The sequence below is a fragment of the Apostichopus japonicus genome, chromosome 16 (assembly GCF_037975245.1).
Source record: "Apostichopus japonicus isolate 1M-3 chromosome 16, ASM3797524v1, whole genome shotgun sequence".
Lineage (NCBI taxonomy): Eukaryota > Metazoa > Echinodermata > Holothuroidea > Aspidochirotida > Stichopodidae > Apostichopus > Apostichopus japonicus.
The window spans coordinates 1,793,697-1,807,292 of NC_092576.1; the positions used below are offsets into that span (position 1 = coordinate 1,793,697).

General features: G+C 39.7%; 2 protein-coding genes across 5 annotated transcripts in view; one reads left to right on the forward strand and one right to left on the reverse strand.

Moving 5' to 3' along the window:
• Nucleotides 1-3,627: 3,627 nt before the first annotated feature.
• Nucleotides 3,628-8,098, reverse strand: LOC139983654 (uncharacterized). Of its 2 annotated transcripts, none has more exons than XM_071997355.1 (5): nt 7,892-8,098; nt 6,594-7,085; nt 5,132-5,505; nt 4,421-4,622; nt 3,628-4,213 (listed from the first exon to the last, which is right to left on the reverse strand). In XM_071997355.1, the coding sequence occupies exons 1-5, from the start codon at nt 7,925-7,927 to the stop codon at nt 3,947-3,949; spliced, it is 1,371 nt and encodes a 456-aa protein (XP_071853456.1). In that variant the 5' UTR covers nt 7,928-8,098; the 3' UTR covers nt 3,628-3,946. The 2 variants fall into 2 exon arrangements, with proteins under 2 accessions (XP_071853456.1, XP_071853457.1); XM_071997356.1 differs by having other exon boundaries at nt 3,633-4,213; nt 6,594-7,126; nt 7,892-8,096.
• Nucleotides 8,099-8,407: 309 nt separating this feature from the next.
• LOC139983665 (transcriptional regulator protein Pur-beta-like) overlaps nt 8,408-13,596 on the forward strand; it is a 58,028-nt gene continuing 52,839 nt past the window's right edge. For 2 of the 3 annotated variants that reach the window (XM_071997378.1, XM_071997379.1), the window contains exon 1: nt 8,411-8,566. In XM_071997378.1, the coding sequence (XP_071853479.1) occupies nt 8,524-8,566 (43 nt within the window). In that variant the 5' untranslated portion in view covers nt 8,411-8,523. Of the gene's footprint in view, nt 8,567-13,596 lie in introns of all 3 variants that reach the window. The other variant, XM_071997381.1, reaches the window with a different exon arrangement.

Here is a 13,596-nt window from a genome sequence, read left to right on the forward strand (position 1 = left end):
TTTTAAGCAAGTAGACTTGAAGAACAAAACTTTCATGTAATTTTTCCCTATTATTGCTGGAGATTAAGAAATAAAAATTTCTGGCCCATAACCGGTTTTCTCTCTGTCTTGTTTGTTTGTTTGTTAGTGTTTTTTTTGGGGGGGGGGTGTTGTTTTTCTTCTCTTATTCTTTGAGATTCTTTGGTATGGAAACGTTAACAAGTGCTGCCAAAATGTTAAGATCTTTCTATAAACATGTTTAAATTTAAACTTGATGAAATTTACTAGGTCTACATAAGAGAAGATTTTGTTGTAAAATGATCACTTTTAAAGAAATGTGTACGAAAAATATTTTACAAAAAAGTAAACTTTAAAGGGATACTCCAGGGGCACGCGCACTACAATAAAAAAAAAACGCATCTATCCTGATGGCATCACAGACCGCCTACCGTGATTCACTCCAGTGACGTGAACAGTATTTGAATGGTGTGTGTGTAAGGTGGGGATGAGGCGGTGCAAATCCCAAATTTCCCCAGACTGATTCAGATAAAGGGCTGAACTATTGTGGAAGGGCCAGGGAGATTTAAGGATTTCATCCTGGGTCCTGGGTGGCCTTTGGATCGTTGACGGTGACTCCCATGTAGGTGGTATGTGTGTGTGTGGGGGGGGGGGCTCTTCCCCCAGAAGGAAAAAAAAATATGCCACTGATTGACTTCCTGAAATAATCCAGACTTTAGCCGTACAAGCAACGTAGGACTTTTCGTTTTAGTTATCATATCTTGAGTTAAACAGGAACAAAATACTGCGATGGGGAATTTCAACTAACTGCGAAATATCTTCCCTTTAATATTATATGTATATTGTTATAATGTCTGCCTCTGGAAGTTCCCCATAAATCAATAAAATAAATAAAAATATAAAGAGCGTGGTCCACATTCTGCAATATGTCATTCTGCGGTTGGCTGTCTGCGTGAGAGGGTTCGAAGGAATCATACACAAATCGGTGAATTTGAAAGTCCGTAACACGTGATGTTTAAATTCAACATCATAACCTACTTCGTCTTCAATACCTCTTCATTTTCTTCGGTATTTTTCTGGAGATATTTTAGCGTAATTCAACATTTTGTGGGAAGTTGCTTAGTAATACAGTGACATTTTTAACATTCCAACGGCCCCCGGAACGTTTCTATATGGTTTGCCCGCAAATTTCGTAACTTTTAACCGAAAGTGCCGAGAGGATTAATCATTGGTTACGAGTCATTTTGTGGTTTATTTCTTCAGATCAAACTCACATTGTCCTAAATATTGGAAGCCGTTTTAACGTTTGCCTCAGCTCTATTCTACTTATGTAGAATTAATTCCACTTTAGAACACAAATTGCACTAAAGTGGTCATATTTTCACCGAAAGCTTTCTTGTGATTTAATCAAGTGGAGTAATTACTACTTAAGTAGAACTTAAAGAGGCAAATGTTTCAAACGGCTCCAAGTTTAGGAACCTCGTAGCTAGAGGTCTTGTGTGGGCAAAACTCCGGAAGTAAAGTTTACTTCCGGGGAACAGCCCAGCCACCGGGAAGGGACATTTTCTTCTTCCGTTTTCATTTAAGGCTAGATAATCCTTGGAGGGGTGAGGAGGGGAGGGGGGTGGTATTGCCCGCGTCCTATGTTCGTACTCCTGTTTACATAACCTTGTAGTCATGCTTTACTCATGTTGTTGCAACGATACATCTAATATCAATGACTACTTCATGATGTTTGGTCCTTTCGTCAAAAGGACGTTAATGTGCTGCCATTTTGATGATTTCATTCGAGACATTGTAAATAGTTTCTCCAACCAGATATTTCTTCCCGTGTGTAAAGTATGTAAAAACTGTTAAAATAAAAGTCGATTTTTTTCTTTCTTCATCATATTTGGACTTACGGAAACTTGATAATATTTCAAACGTTATCAAGATTGCGACATCTCAAACTATGTACACACAAAGAAAGCATTCTAATACTGGTCACAACTTTTCAAACTTCATCAAATGATTTAACAACAATTCATCGTGTGGCAAAGAGGAGTTCTCAAAAGGCGACCTGAGAACCGAACCCTGCCAGTGAAAGGTTTCAATCCGGCCCCGCAAAATACAAAATACAAGTTATTAAAATCCCTTATTCTAGCAGGCTTAAGGACCTGAGTATACCCCCATCGGCCTGACCTGTACATTGTTCAATCTTGGTACCGTAAAGTAAGATTTTGGTTCTTGCTGCAGGCCATTTTGCCCGGAATGATGTTTTTCTCTGACCCTCGAAGAAAAGATAGAAAGTACTAAGAAAAAATCTATGTTGAATTGAGAACCTCAACAATGATGAACTATTAAAACGGATTGTTGTCGGATTTTAGTATTAAGTTTCAAAAATGTACCAAAGTAAGGGCAAAAAAAGGGGAAAAAATACTTTTTAAGAAAAAGTCGCCCAAGAAAGAACATGGGCACGAAAACCAAACTACCGAACGACTGGTCCGCTTCCAACCCCAGTCCCCTTGCATCGGGACTGTGACTGTGTGATCATCGTCGGGTGTGCATCACCATTCCCCTCGAAAGGGAACAGATACTACACATGCAATTATAGCCAAAAGGCCGAGAAGCGAAAGAAAGGGAAAAAATATGACGTCAAATCTAGTAGGAAATGACTTCTCGTGGGTGGAAATGCGTAAGCATTCTGATACCCTTAAATTTACGGTTACCTGTTGTAATAATAAAGTATAATCACAGCTTAAAATATGGGGGAGGAGGAGGGGACGTGTGCGTGAAACCGATCACCCCTGCATGGTGGATTGAACTCGACTCCTTGCCTGGTTCAACGGGGTTTTAACGTGACACAATGTGAGTGTATCATATTGCTTCCATTGGAACAAGGATTGAATTATTAACTCCCTGATTTGAACAGGGAGCTCGTAAACTTGTCCCTGTTTGGAGCAACACAGCAATGAAGTGTGGCTGCAGATTGATTTTTTTTAAGAATAAATTTTGCGTTTTGTTTGAACTTTGTTTGCGAGGGTCCTCGAAATCCAGGTCGGGCCGGAGTTAAAATTGTTAGGAGGAGAATACACTTATAAAGCTCAAGGCTATAAATATGAAATCACATTTAAGTGACACTGTATACTGAAATGAAGGCTATAGGTCTATGATCTTTCCTAAGATGACTTTATATTGACGAGGCGCCTTCTAAAATACTCAAAATTCCTCTTTAAAAATACACTTTCATAAATTTCGGGATATTTGGATGCTTGTTTGGGATCTCAATGTCTTTGGGAAATTTGAACGCTTAGACTATAGTTATACGTAAAAGTGCAAGATTTACACAAAGAAAAATGTCAAAGGCGCATGTACTATCGACGTCATAGGTAACCATGACTACCTGGATGGTCCCTTAGCTAACCGAAAAGGATCTTGGGACTGTTTTTGACAGTCTGAGTAAAGGCATACTTGGAAGCTGACCCAATTTCCACTTTTTACAAAACTCGTGGAAATGTCGAAATTTTGTTTTATTTTTGCCAGCTTTCAAAGTCACGTTTATTCTTTAACGTCGAATTTTTGAATCACAATAAAAGAATGAAGAAAGAGCGAGAGAGTCGTAAATAGATTGATGGACCCGAACTTTTTGAAGAGAGCAACAACTGAAAACGACTGACGTAAATCAAGCCAGTTTGTGAAGTTTATACACTTTTCATGTTAATGTCAATTATATATTATTATTATTATAATTATTATGATTGCATCTGACTGATCTCACTAGAATTTGAAATTAACGTATGTTTGCAATGTGACATGATTATACACAGTACACGATATCATGATACGTACACCACATTTCAATTATTTTATGTGCAGTCTTTAAAGGAATATTTCAATGTTGTATACTCCGAGTTCAGACATAACTTTATATGATGGTGTACGGTAGAGCTGAAGTGCCACACCGATGAGATTATCTCTGATCAAGAATCGATCGGGGAAGGCGTTTGTAAGGCGAACTGACAGTTCGGGTTTCCGTAGATATTTGCAATTGAAAGGGGTAAAGTCTGTTGGATCCCCTTCCCCCGTATTTGCCGTTTGTGTTGCTAGGGATGGACGGAGACGAACGTCGAATGATGGGCATCTTCCCCAGGGTGGTGAGCTCAGTGGGGGAGGGGTTGTTCACAGAAAGATGAGGATCACAGCTTTCCTTCAATCTCGGATTCATTTGCCATTTAATCTATTGCAGATGGAAAAGAAAACAAAATAACAAATATAATAAATAACAACTATGAAAATATGTTACCAACAGCCAAATTTGATTTGAAAAGATCCCACTACCAAATAACACATAATCTATCATAACTAAGATAAAAACAATAATAAAAAAAATACAGCCTATACGCAATACAACATTTTTATTGTTCCCCCTTTAAAATCAACTCACGGTTGAAGGTTCTTCTCGTTCGACAATGGACCCCTGGCTTCTACCATTATTTAGAAGTTTGGACCCAGTCATTCCTTTTGCCTTTCGGTTAGCAGACTTGTAGCAAACAAGCCCCGCCCTCGGAGCACACGTCTTCTGTAACTTGGCCGCTGCTAAAGCATTCATACTTTTCTCTCGAAGGTGTGAGTAGGTGTAAATTTCTCTTTTATGTATACAAACGAAAGAAAGAAAGATAGAGGGAAAAAACTTATCCCGTTAGAAAAAATATAGCCGTAACTAACAGTTAAGCAGCTATAAGGGCAGCGATAGCTTATATTTACTCAGTACTAGGCGGTGTTTCCCGAAGGATATACTTTCGATGTCTATACAACATATTTTCTTATATGGATGATGTTTCTCCGAAAATGACGGAATATGGGTAAAACTGCTACAGTAATTGAGTTTATCATTTATGCTCGCGTCGAGGTGGGGAGGGGGAGATGAGGGGGTGCACGGGGATAGTTATAATACTGGAGCGGATGATGGGTATAACACTAAGATTAGCGACGCTATAATCTATGTAAGTATACCATATTCTCGAACTTTGTCTAATTTGTGAAGGTCACTCAACACAAACTTTACATTCTCTATTGTTTAATGGAAGGAAGAGCTGTAGGCCTAATGATTATTACTTTCGTAGCCATGTAGAATACTTTTGTGGCGTTGGCTTACCTGTACTGCTCTGCATATTGTTGGGAGTGATTAAAATGTTTAAAGGAGTATACAGGCTGTAATTCCATTTCCAGCTCCTGCCACATGTCTTTGTCTGTGACCTCTGAACTTGTTGGACGTGACCCCTGACCCTCTTTGATACCTCCTGCTCGAAGGACGGTCGAGGACGCGTGTTTGACCCCTAACCTCCCGGACGCACTTGTAGTTTGTCGTCCTGCTGTACGAGTATTCCAGCTGGAATTGTCCCCATGGTAATGAAGTCCCGTGGAACGCCGGTTGTGGAAGGATTTAGTCTTGTAAAAGCCACTGTCCGGGATACTATCATTCACAGAGAGATAGTGCAGATGTGGACACGTTATCCACTGACCAAGTCCCTATTAGGTACGATGAAAGGGACAAGATTTAATCATATTATATAGGCCCAAACACGATATAGAGTTAACAAAATACCAAGAACTTGGTATAAATAAATTGGATGGGCGGGAAGATGGACTGGGGTTGGGGTGGGAGGGGGGGAGGAGGGGCGTAGGGAGAGAGGAGGCAAGAATCTCCTCATATCTATCCACGATTACAACACGTACACATTCTGGACGCTACATTCATAAATAGACTTGTCAATTTGTAATAGCCGCTCTATCGTAATCACCGCAACCGCACCTTCCATCTGATAGTTTCTATCATATTTAGGTGAAAAACCTGGTGAAATTTAATTTGTGGAGTTTTCCTTTTAAATCGGTGATAATTTTTATCAACGCTAACATTTTGTTAACAATACAGTTCATTATGAATTCCATTTTCAAGCTTTGATACAAATAATGAAACGAAAATCCAAACTTTGAAGATCACGCCAAACAAACAAATAAACGTTGCGGGTTTTTACATTGCATATAACTAACACAAGAGCGTATGTGTGCGTATGGTGTGTGTGTGTTGAGGGGGGGGGGGGGGGTTCACTCCCCCTTCAACCTTAAAACACAAATAAAAAAATAATAAAATAATATAGGTTGTTATTGGCACAGTCTTGCGTGCAGACCTACTACTAGACCTAATGTAACTACGATGTGACGTTGAATTCACAAATGTTAAGTTTAAGATTAACATATTTTTTTTATTTCATTCTTTCGATGAGAGAGCAACCCCAACCTCGCTTCAACCCCCCCCCCCCTCCCCCCGAGCCACACCTACTTCTCTGTTTTTTCAATATCCAGGATCCACCCCTGTACTATATTCGCATTGTAGAATGTAGAATATCTAGGATTAATCTTCTACTCATTTATAATGATTCATGTTGCATTTGGAGGAAACAAAAATATCAGAGATATTGATCCCCCTTCCTTCTTGTTTCCTTATTTATTTATTTTTTCTTTTACTTCTATCCGAAAATATCGCTATCGCTAAATATGTATAAATGAACCTCCCATCCCCCTCCCCACCCCAGAAGAAGCAGCTACTTTGTGATTACCTCTGAAACCAGTCTGGGGCTGAGAAGGTGAATAAGTCTCGTGAATACTTCTTCTGACGTCATAAAATTCTGTATCTCATCCACCCCGGACACGTGACTTCCGGTCAGCTTTTGAGCGACCTCCGCGTCTCTGACCACGACGTGGCGTTTGTCGTGTTTCTTTTTACGTCTTTGATCCCTGGTGACATGCGAGGACACTTTCCCATGACTACCGGACCACGCATCGTGGTCCCCTTCACCAATCGTCAGGAGACAGGCTTGGGCGTTGTGTTCAAACGTTGCTTTGTATTTACAAGGTAGATTGTGATGCGCCAGGAACTCGTACATGAGAGAAATGGGCGTACTACACTGTGGGGGCTGATAGCACTCATTATTGGTGGCGATAGAGCTGGTTATCAAATGTGACGTAGTATCCGACGGGACCAACGAGATTTCACTTTGAGATACGGAGGTAGTGGCGTCTTCAAAGAACGGCTGTTGGCGATCCATGTGCTGATGTTATAAATTGTTACAATTCATGATGGTAAAAGTAACTGGAAAATTTGAATTTAAGAAAAACAAATGGATGAATGCATGTATGAATGACTGACTAACTGAATGAATGGATGAAGCTAAGTTTGTTATCAAAGATCAAACGCTTTCTGTCATGACAAAAGTTCTGTTTATAACAATTGTTACCTTGAAAACGGTACTATTCGGTAGAGTGGATGTAAATTTCACCGAGAGGCTCAAAATGATGCGTAATGGTACCGCACTGTTTGGCCGCCGGCAGTTTTTTTTCGTCGAGTAGTGTTTCGCGTACCACTTTGTACCCAAATCCCATGAAAATAGTCAAAATACAGTTCATTGGCTTGAAAGGCCAGGTTTTCTGATATAGGCTTACCGATCGAGAGGCAGAGGTGGAAATATGCAACACATTCTTCTACCCCATCATGTTCTTTTGAACTCCGGCTTATTATCAGAGGTAGATATATTTAATAGGTAGCCAAAGAAAGAAAATCAAAACAAGGTAAAAAAATAAAAAAATAAAGAAAAAAATAAGAAGAAGCAGGCAACGGAGCACTGCCCAATTAGCAACAGACTCCGTCTGAGCCAACGGGGGTTCGACAGGGTGGGTGGGGTGGGAAGTATGTCTTTAATGGGTAATTTAGGGAGGACAGTTGCTGAACACAGCGACAAACGCCTTTCCGGCCGTTTTCAAGGGAACGAAACTTATTAGTGATTGAAACGGATGCTAGGCTGGTTATAGCGTCCTGCTAAAGTAAGTCTTTTACAAAGCATATGAACGTTCACGTTACCGTATTTTTCGAACCGCCTCGGCGTGGACTAAACATGGAATTAACCCGATCAAGTTTGTGACGATAATCTCCCCGGCTTTTTTTTCTGAACCTTATTTGCCGCTTCCGCTGTGCACTTTGGTCACTTTTTTAGACGAACATCTCGAAATTACTCACGCGCACTACATTCATGCATTGCCGAAAGAGTTTGTTTACAGGTACTAGTAGCGATTGATAAACATTCCAAGTTCAGCTTTCTTGCCCAATCAAACCTCGGGAATTTCCCAATTCACTGTGACGTCAAAATGATATGCAAATATCTGTCTAGCCGGAAATATAATGTTTTATTCATCAGCCGGCTTTCATATAATTTCTTCAACATCACGTTGGCTTTCACGAGACGATACATTTGGTATATTCTCCCCTTTTCTCGAATGTTTTCCAACAATTTTACATAACAATTTTTGTAATGTGTTAATATGCTTTTAAGAATGGTGACACTTACCCCCAAAACAAATAACAAGTATTTATGTCAATAAGATTTACAGTCGGTACAAAACCCAAGCTACGGCGCGAGTTAGAATACAGAGTAGAGCTATATCTCCCAGGCAAGCAGCAGCAGCTGAGGGCGAGAAAGAAGCAACAAGGGAGAGATGTCGGACCGGGACAGCGCTGAGGAACAACCTCAGGGACAGGGTAAGCTTAGATTTATCCCCATTAGTGAACAAGTATACAGATAAACAAGGTTATGTTCGACAAATGGTCTAGCAGTCGACAAAACTGATCGCATTTGATATCCATACTTGTGCAGTGGATGCCATATTTGATACGCTACATTTTTGGGAGTGTAGAGATTTTACTACTGCTATACTACAGTCTCCCATCATAGCAATGTAACGTTAGTCAGTATGCACTGTCAAGATTGTGACCCTACCGTAATTCAATTGAAATAAATGTGAGAAAATCACCATGGCAAGCATTTATCTTTATTCAATCCAATTCATTAATGCCCAAAGAAATTGTAGGCCCAAAGAAGGCGTGTGTCTTGTTCTTGTCGAAATGTGATCTTTGGACTTGTCATGGTTGCGAAAGTGGCCTTTTAACAAGCCTAATGTTAATGCTAGTGGTGATGTTGGATAGATATCCTAACGTGATATGTCTAACCTTCGAACAGCTGATTGGCCATCTTGATGCATTGGTCTTTAACTTTTGTAGGCCTACTGAGATGAGGCAATGGTTAGCCTGTTAAAATTTGCGCATCATAAGTGTTAACACATATCACGGGAGTGGATCTAACAAATAAATCACGTGGATTATAGTAGAATTTTGTTAATTTCATAAACTACAAGCAATACTTTGTAGGGATGACTTTTTTGTTTGTGTGCAATGTTTGTTGGTTGTCCATTGGACTTTCGAACTTCCTTTTACAGTTGTTCAGACAACAAAGTTGGTTGACCAAGAAGAAAAATGTGTTTATAAATGTATTTCTAAGTAGTTTGACTGAACCTGCTTTTTTCTAAGACTTCATCAAGGTTCAGCCCATTCTCGAAGGTTCCATTATCATGGACCATTCTCAAAGTCGGTATTTAGGTCGTGAACAACGGGCCTCATCTTGTTTTGGGAGGGGGGGGGGGCAGAAGGAAACAAATATGGTACTGTACAAATTTCCATGGATACAGACAATGTTTCTTCCCCCTGTCCCCCCTCCCCCAGCCTTTGATTGTGACATCAGTACTTCTTCAATAGGGTACAACCAGGCTTCAAAGATCAGCCTTGCTTTGTCAATAGGGATAAGCTTACCTGTACGTTTAGACTTAGGACCAAATGTGATTTCTGTTACAGTTGGAGATTGCTTGAATTGTGACAATGTTCATGGAATAAATGATAACTTTACAAATCAGTATGTACAGTAGTAGTTTTTTTTTCTTGTTTATTTATGATATAGTGGACAATTCATACAAATGTTTGTATAAAATTTAAAAGGGTCTGCCATTTTGATCCTAGCAGGACCTTCTAGAGCTCAGGAGAACATTGGTTGGAATTTTCTCCAGATTGCCTAAGTTAAAGGTCAGAAGTACCCCGCTTAGTATGCTAGGAATTCCGATAACAGTCACCCATGTTCCACTTCAACACACATTTTCCTGGGCATTAATGGTAGTTGTGTGTGATACATACATAGACAGCTGCCCAGGTACAATAGGCCTACACTATAGTTGCCCATGTTTAAATGCCAAATTGTAATAACATTTTTATGAATGCCAAAGTATGACTTTTCGTGATATATTTTAGCCATTTCTGGGAAGTTTAAAGCAAACTTAAGCACTGAATGCACAGATTTTGTAAACTTATAAGTTTGCTTAGTAGGTAAATCTGTGAATATGTTGCTTCTAAGAGACAACATACATGCACAGTACTACAGTAGGCAAAGAATTGCAAACCTACTGCACACAGTATGCTCTGCATACTGCACAACAATTATCCAGCTAGAACCTTCTGAGAGATGGTGGGAGGGGGTGGGGTGGGGTGGGGTGGGGGCCAAGGGTTGGATGCGTACTAGGGTGCCTGGATGGCAGTTTCATGTATTAGTCATATAAAAAGGCACCAAAATGCAAATTTAAATTTTCAAAGCCTGGTACTAATAGTGCATGGTTTTCTTGAACAGTGAACAGTTCAAACAGTGCAAAAGTAATATAAACAAACTGTTAAAATTTAAAGTTAATCCTTGAGTTTCAAGGCTAAATTTTAGGTTCTATAGGTCATTTGAATGACAGTTTGGGTCAGTAGTAACATTTGGTTCAGATGGCGCAAGCCGACATCTAAAGGGAATTTGGGGGGTTACTACCTTGGTGCCATCAGGTCATGTAGGGTCATATTTGGTAGGCATGGTGGCAGTGAATTGTGACAAAATGAATTGACCAAATCAATTGACCGTGTCATTGGTTTCAATGTCAAGCAATTTAATGGTGAGTGTATTAGCAGGATACTGTATACATGTATCCATTGAGCAGGACTTGCCTGCATTACTGTAATAACCTGAGATGTTTATTGTGTTAATGCTGTTAATGAACACAGGTCTTCGCTCATAGTACTGTAGATAGACTGTTCATTTTACCATGTGATTACACTGTGCAAGTCTGTGCTGGCAGAAATTATAATTCATCTTTCATGATTTTACGGTACCTGTGGACATTATTCATCAGAAATACGGAGGTCTGATTATATCCTCTGGTTTGCTGGAGACATGGTAACTACAGAATCTTTCGCTGGCTAGTAACGTCTCCCTAATATTGTAAGTCAGCCTTACGATACACCAAACAGCCACATCCTAGTCTTAAATGGTCATACAGTACCACTCAAACGCAAACACAGTACATGCATATATGTATACATGTACACTTTTCTTATGTTAAAATTTTGTGCTATCATAGCAAAATTCAGACTTCATCAAGTTCATGTAAAGGTTAGCAGCCACCTACAGTAGTAGAGCATGGAGTGTATAAACCAACCTGTTGTTACAAGTACTGTACTGTCAATAGTCGAGTACCTTCCATAATTTGCATACAGATCTCTCTGATGGCAGCTTGTACCAAAGTAGGAAGACACTATGGAGCTCTATGAAGTTACAGATTTTAAAGAGGTTATGAAATGAAAAATTTTCATGTCTTGGAATGGTTTATCTACATTAATACAACACCACCCAGTAATGTTATTAGTGAAAAAAAGTTTGCGTCCCAGGGACGCAAGCCCCCGAAAAAGTTTGCGTCTCGTAAAAAAAGCTTGCGTCCCAATCGAAAACCAATTATGTTTATTGTATGACCTACTGTTACTTATACTAGTGTAGTATCACAGCCTATCCTTTGTGAATGTTATACACAATATAGGGCAGAAATGCTCAGTGCCTTAACTTCGCTATTTTTCAGGGGCAGCCGGGGGCGCCCCTCCTTTCGACCAGCCTGCCATTTCAACCCATTTTACCCCCAGTCCCCCTCCGTCATCCGTCCTACTTCCCTACTCGCCAACTCCGTAGTAGATCCGTGCTTTGACATTGCAGCGATTCCAACAAGCAACTCTTCAAAAATCCCAGTACCTACAGTGTGCATATCTCTCGCTAAATTCCAGTTCACTGTACTACTGCATGTACATGCTTGTTCGAGCTTCTTTTTCAACTACACATGCGCAAATCCTTAAAATCTGATCCAACATTTATCCTGGCTCTTTGCAAGCAATAATCTATACAAAAATTACAGTAGGTCTATGTGAATAGTTTTTTACGAAATGTGGATTTTAAAAATATCAGTTCAATGTTCTAAAGTACAGTCGTTTTCACAGGAATGTTCTGCCAAAATAACATTTACTGAAGCATGTGGTTAATTGGACCACAAAATTTTTTTGCAACAGAAACTACTGATGGTAAGAATGCACATTTTACATTAGCAACTATTAATAATATAGAGAGAAGAAACATACTGTGAGCTGAAATATCCTGTTCAGGATCAGAGATGAAAGCTTCCCAAAAAAATCATAGATTGTCTCCACTCATTAACATTTTCTGATGAAAACAATGATTCAAATATTACGAAGCCTCTTCGTTGTCAAAAGTTATACGTACATATGTGACAAGGCCTAACGTTATGATATTGGAGTGCACACACATGATAGCCTATACCGCAAAATAACTTTACTATCTCTACACAAGGAAAAGTAAGTTGCAAGTAATTGTTGTTAAACAACATACTCCGCGTTCACTGAGCACTACAGGTGCAAGAATTTTCACAGACAATGGATGGGGACTTATAACCAATCAAATCACGGGAATTTTGAAAAAGCATCATTGTCTATTTTTAGCATGAAAATCTCCGTAATGGGGTGTTGTTAACCCTGTACCTTGCGGTTGATTGTTATGATACATTTATTTTCAAACAAATTCAATGATCTGTTGGAGTAGGAGAAATTTTGCTTCTTGTTAGAAGAAGTTGTGGTCTTTTGAAAAGAAATAATGTTCATTCCAAAATGTGTTTTGACAGTTTTGTTATGTTTTCCGTTGACCTAGTTGTGAGTGTGTATACTTGGGGTTTGTTTCTCAAAAAAAAAGTTTGCGTCCGCGGGACACAAGCAATTTGAAGATTTTGCGTCCCTGGCCAAAACATTGCGTTCCGGACGCAGAATCCTGCGTTCGTAACAATGCTGCCACCCATGCACAACTTTCGGTAAATACGGCTTCAAACGCCAGAAATTCGCTGTCAAAGTATTCCCTAGAGACCTCTCGAGCTGCCACTCGTAAAAAAAAAGCAAAGCTGCCCACCGCAGTTCATCTGACGTCATCAAAGGAACCATTTCAGCCAAAGCCGACTTCCCGCTGTTTATCGATACGGCGTTATACAGTTTACAACAATGTAACCACTACACTCTTCTCATCAATTGTCTTCTCCCGAATCTTCCGATTCCGAGGAAATAGGACTTCACCTCTCAGGACATTTGTAAGCTTTGACTAAAATTATTTTCTTGAGGAAGAAGAGGAGGAAATAGTTTTAAGGGTGATGAAGATATCGGTGTTTTTCCCTATCAATTGAGCCCCTTGCAGAAGAATTGTAAAACGATCCCGATTGCCGAGACGCGTCGCTGCCGTGCGAAGTCCCAGAGCAGAACGGTTAGACGACCCTGAACCGAAACTGGTCGGTTGAGCATAAACAAAACCACCGTTATTAAGACCTTCCTATGATATAAAT

Coding starts and splice junctions, on each gene's coding strand:
- LOC139983654 (XM_071997355.1), bottom strand. CDS start 7,927: ATGTTTAGTCCACGCCGAGGCGGTTCGAAAAATACG. Junction 5,506..6,593: donor GCCCCAGACTGGTTTCAGAG/GTAATCACAAAG, acceptor CGTACCTAATAG/GGACTTGGTCAGTGGATAAC. Junction 4,623..5,131: donor CAATATGCAGAGCAGTACAG/GTAAGCCAACGC, acceptor TATACATAAAAG/AGAAATTTACACCTACTCAC.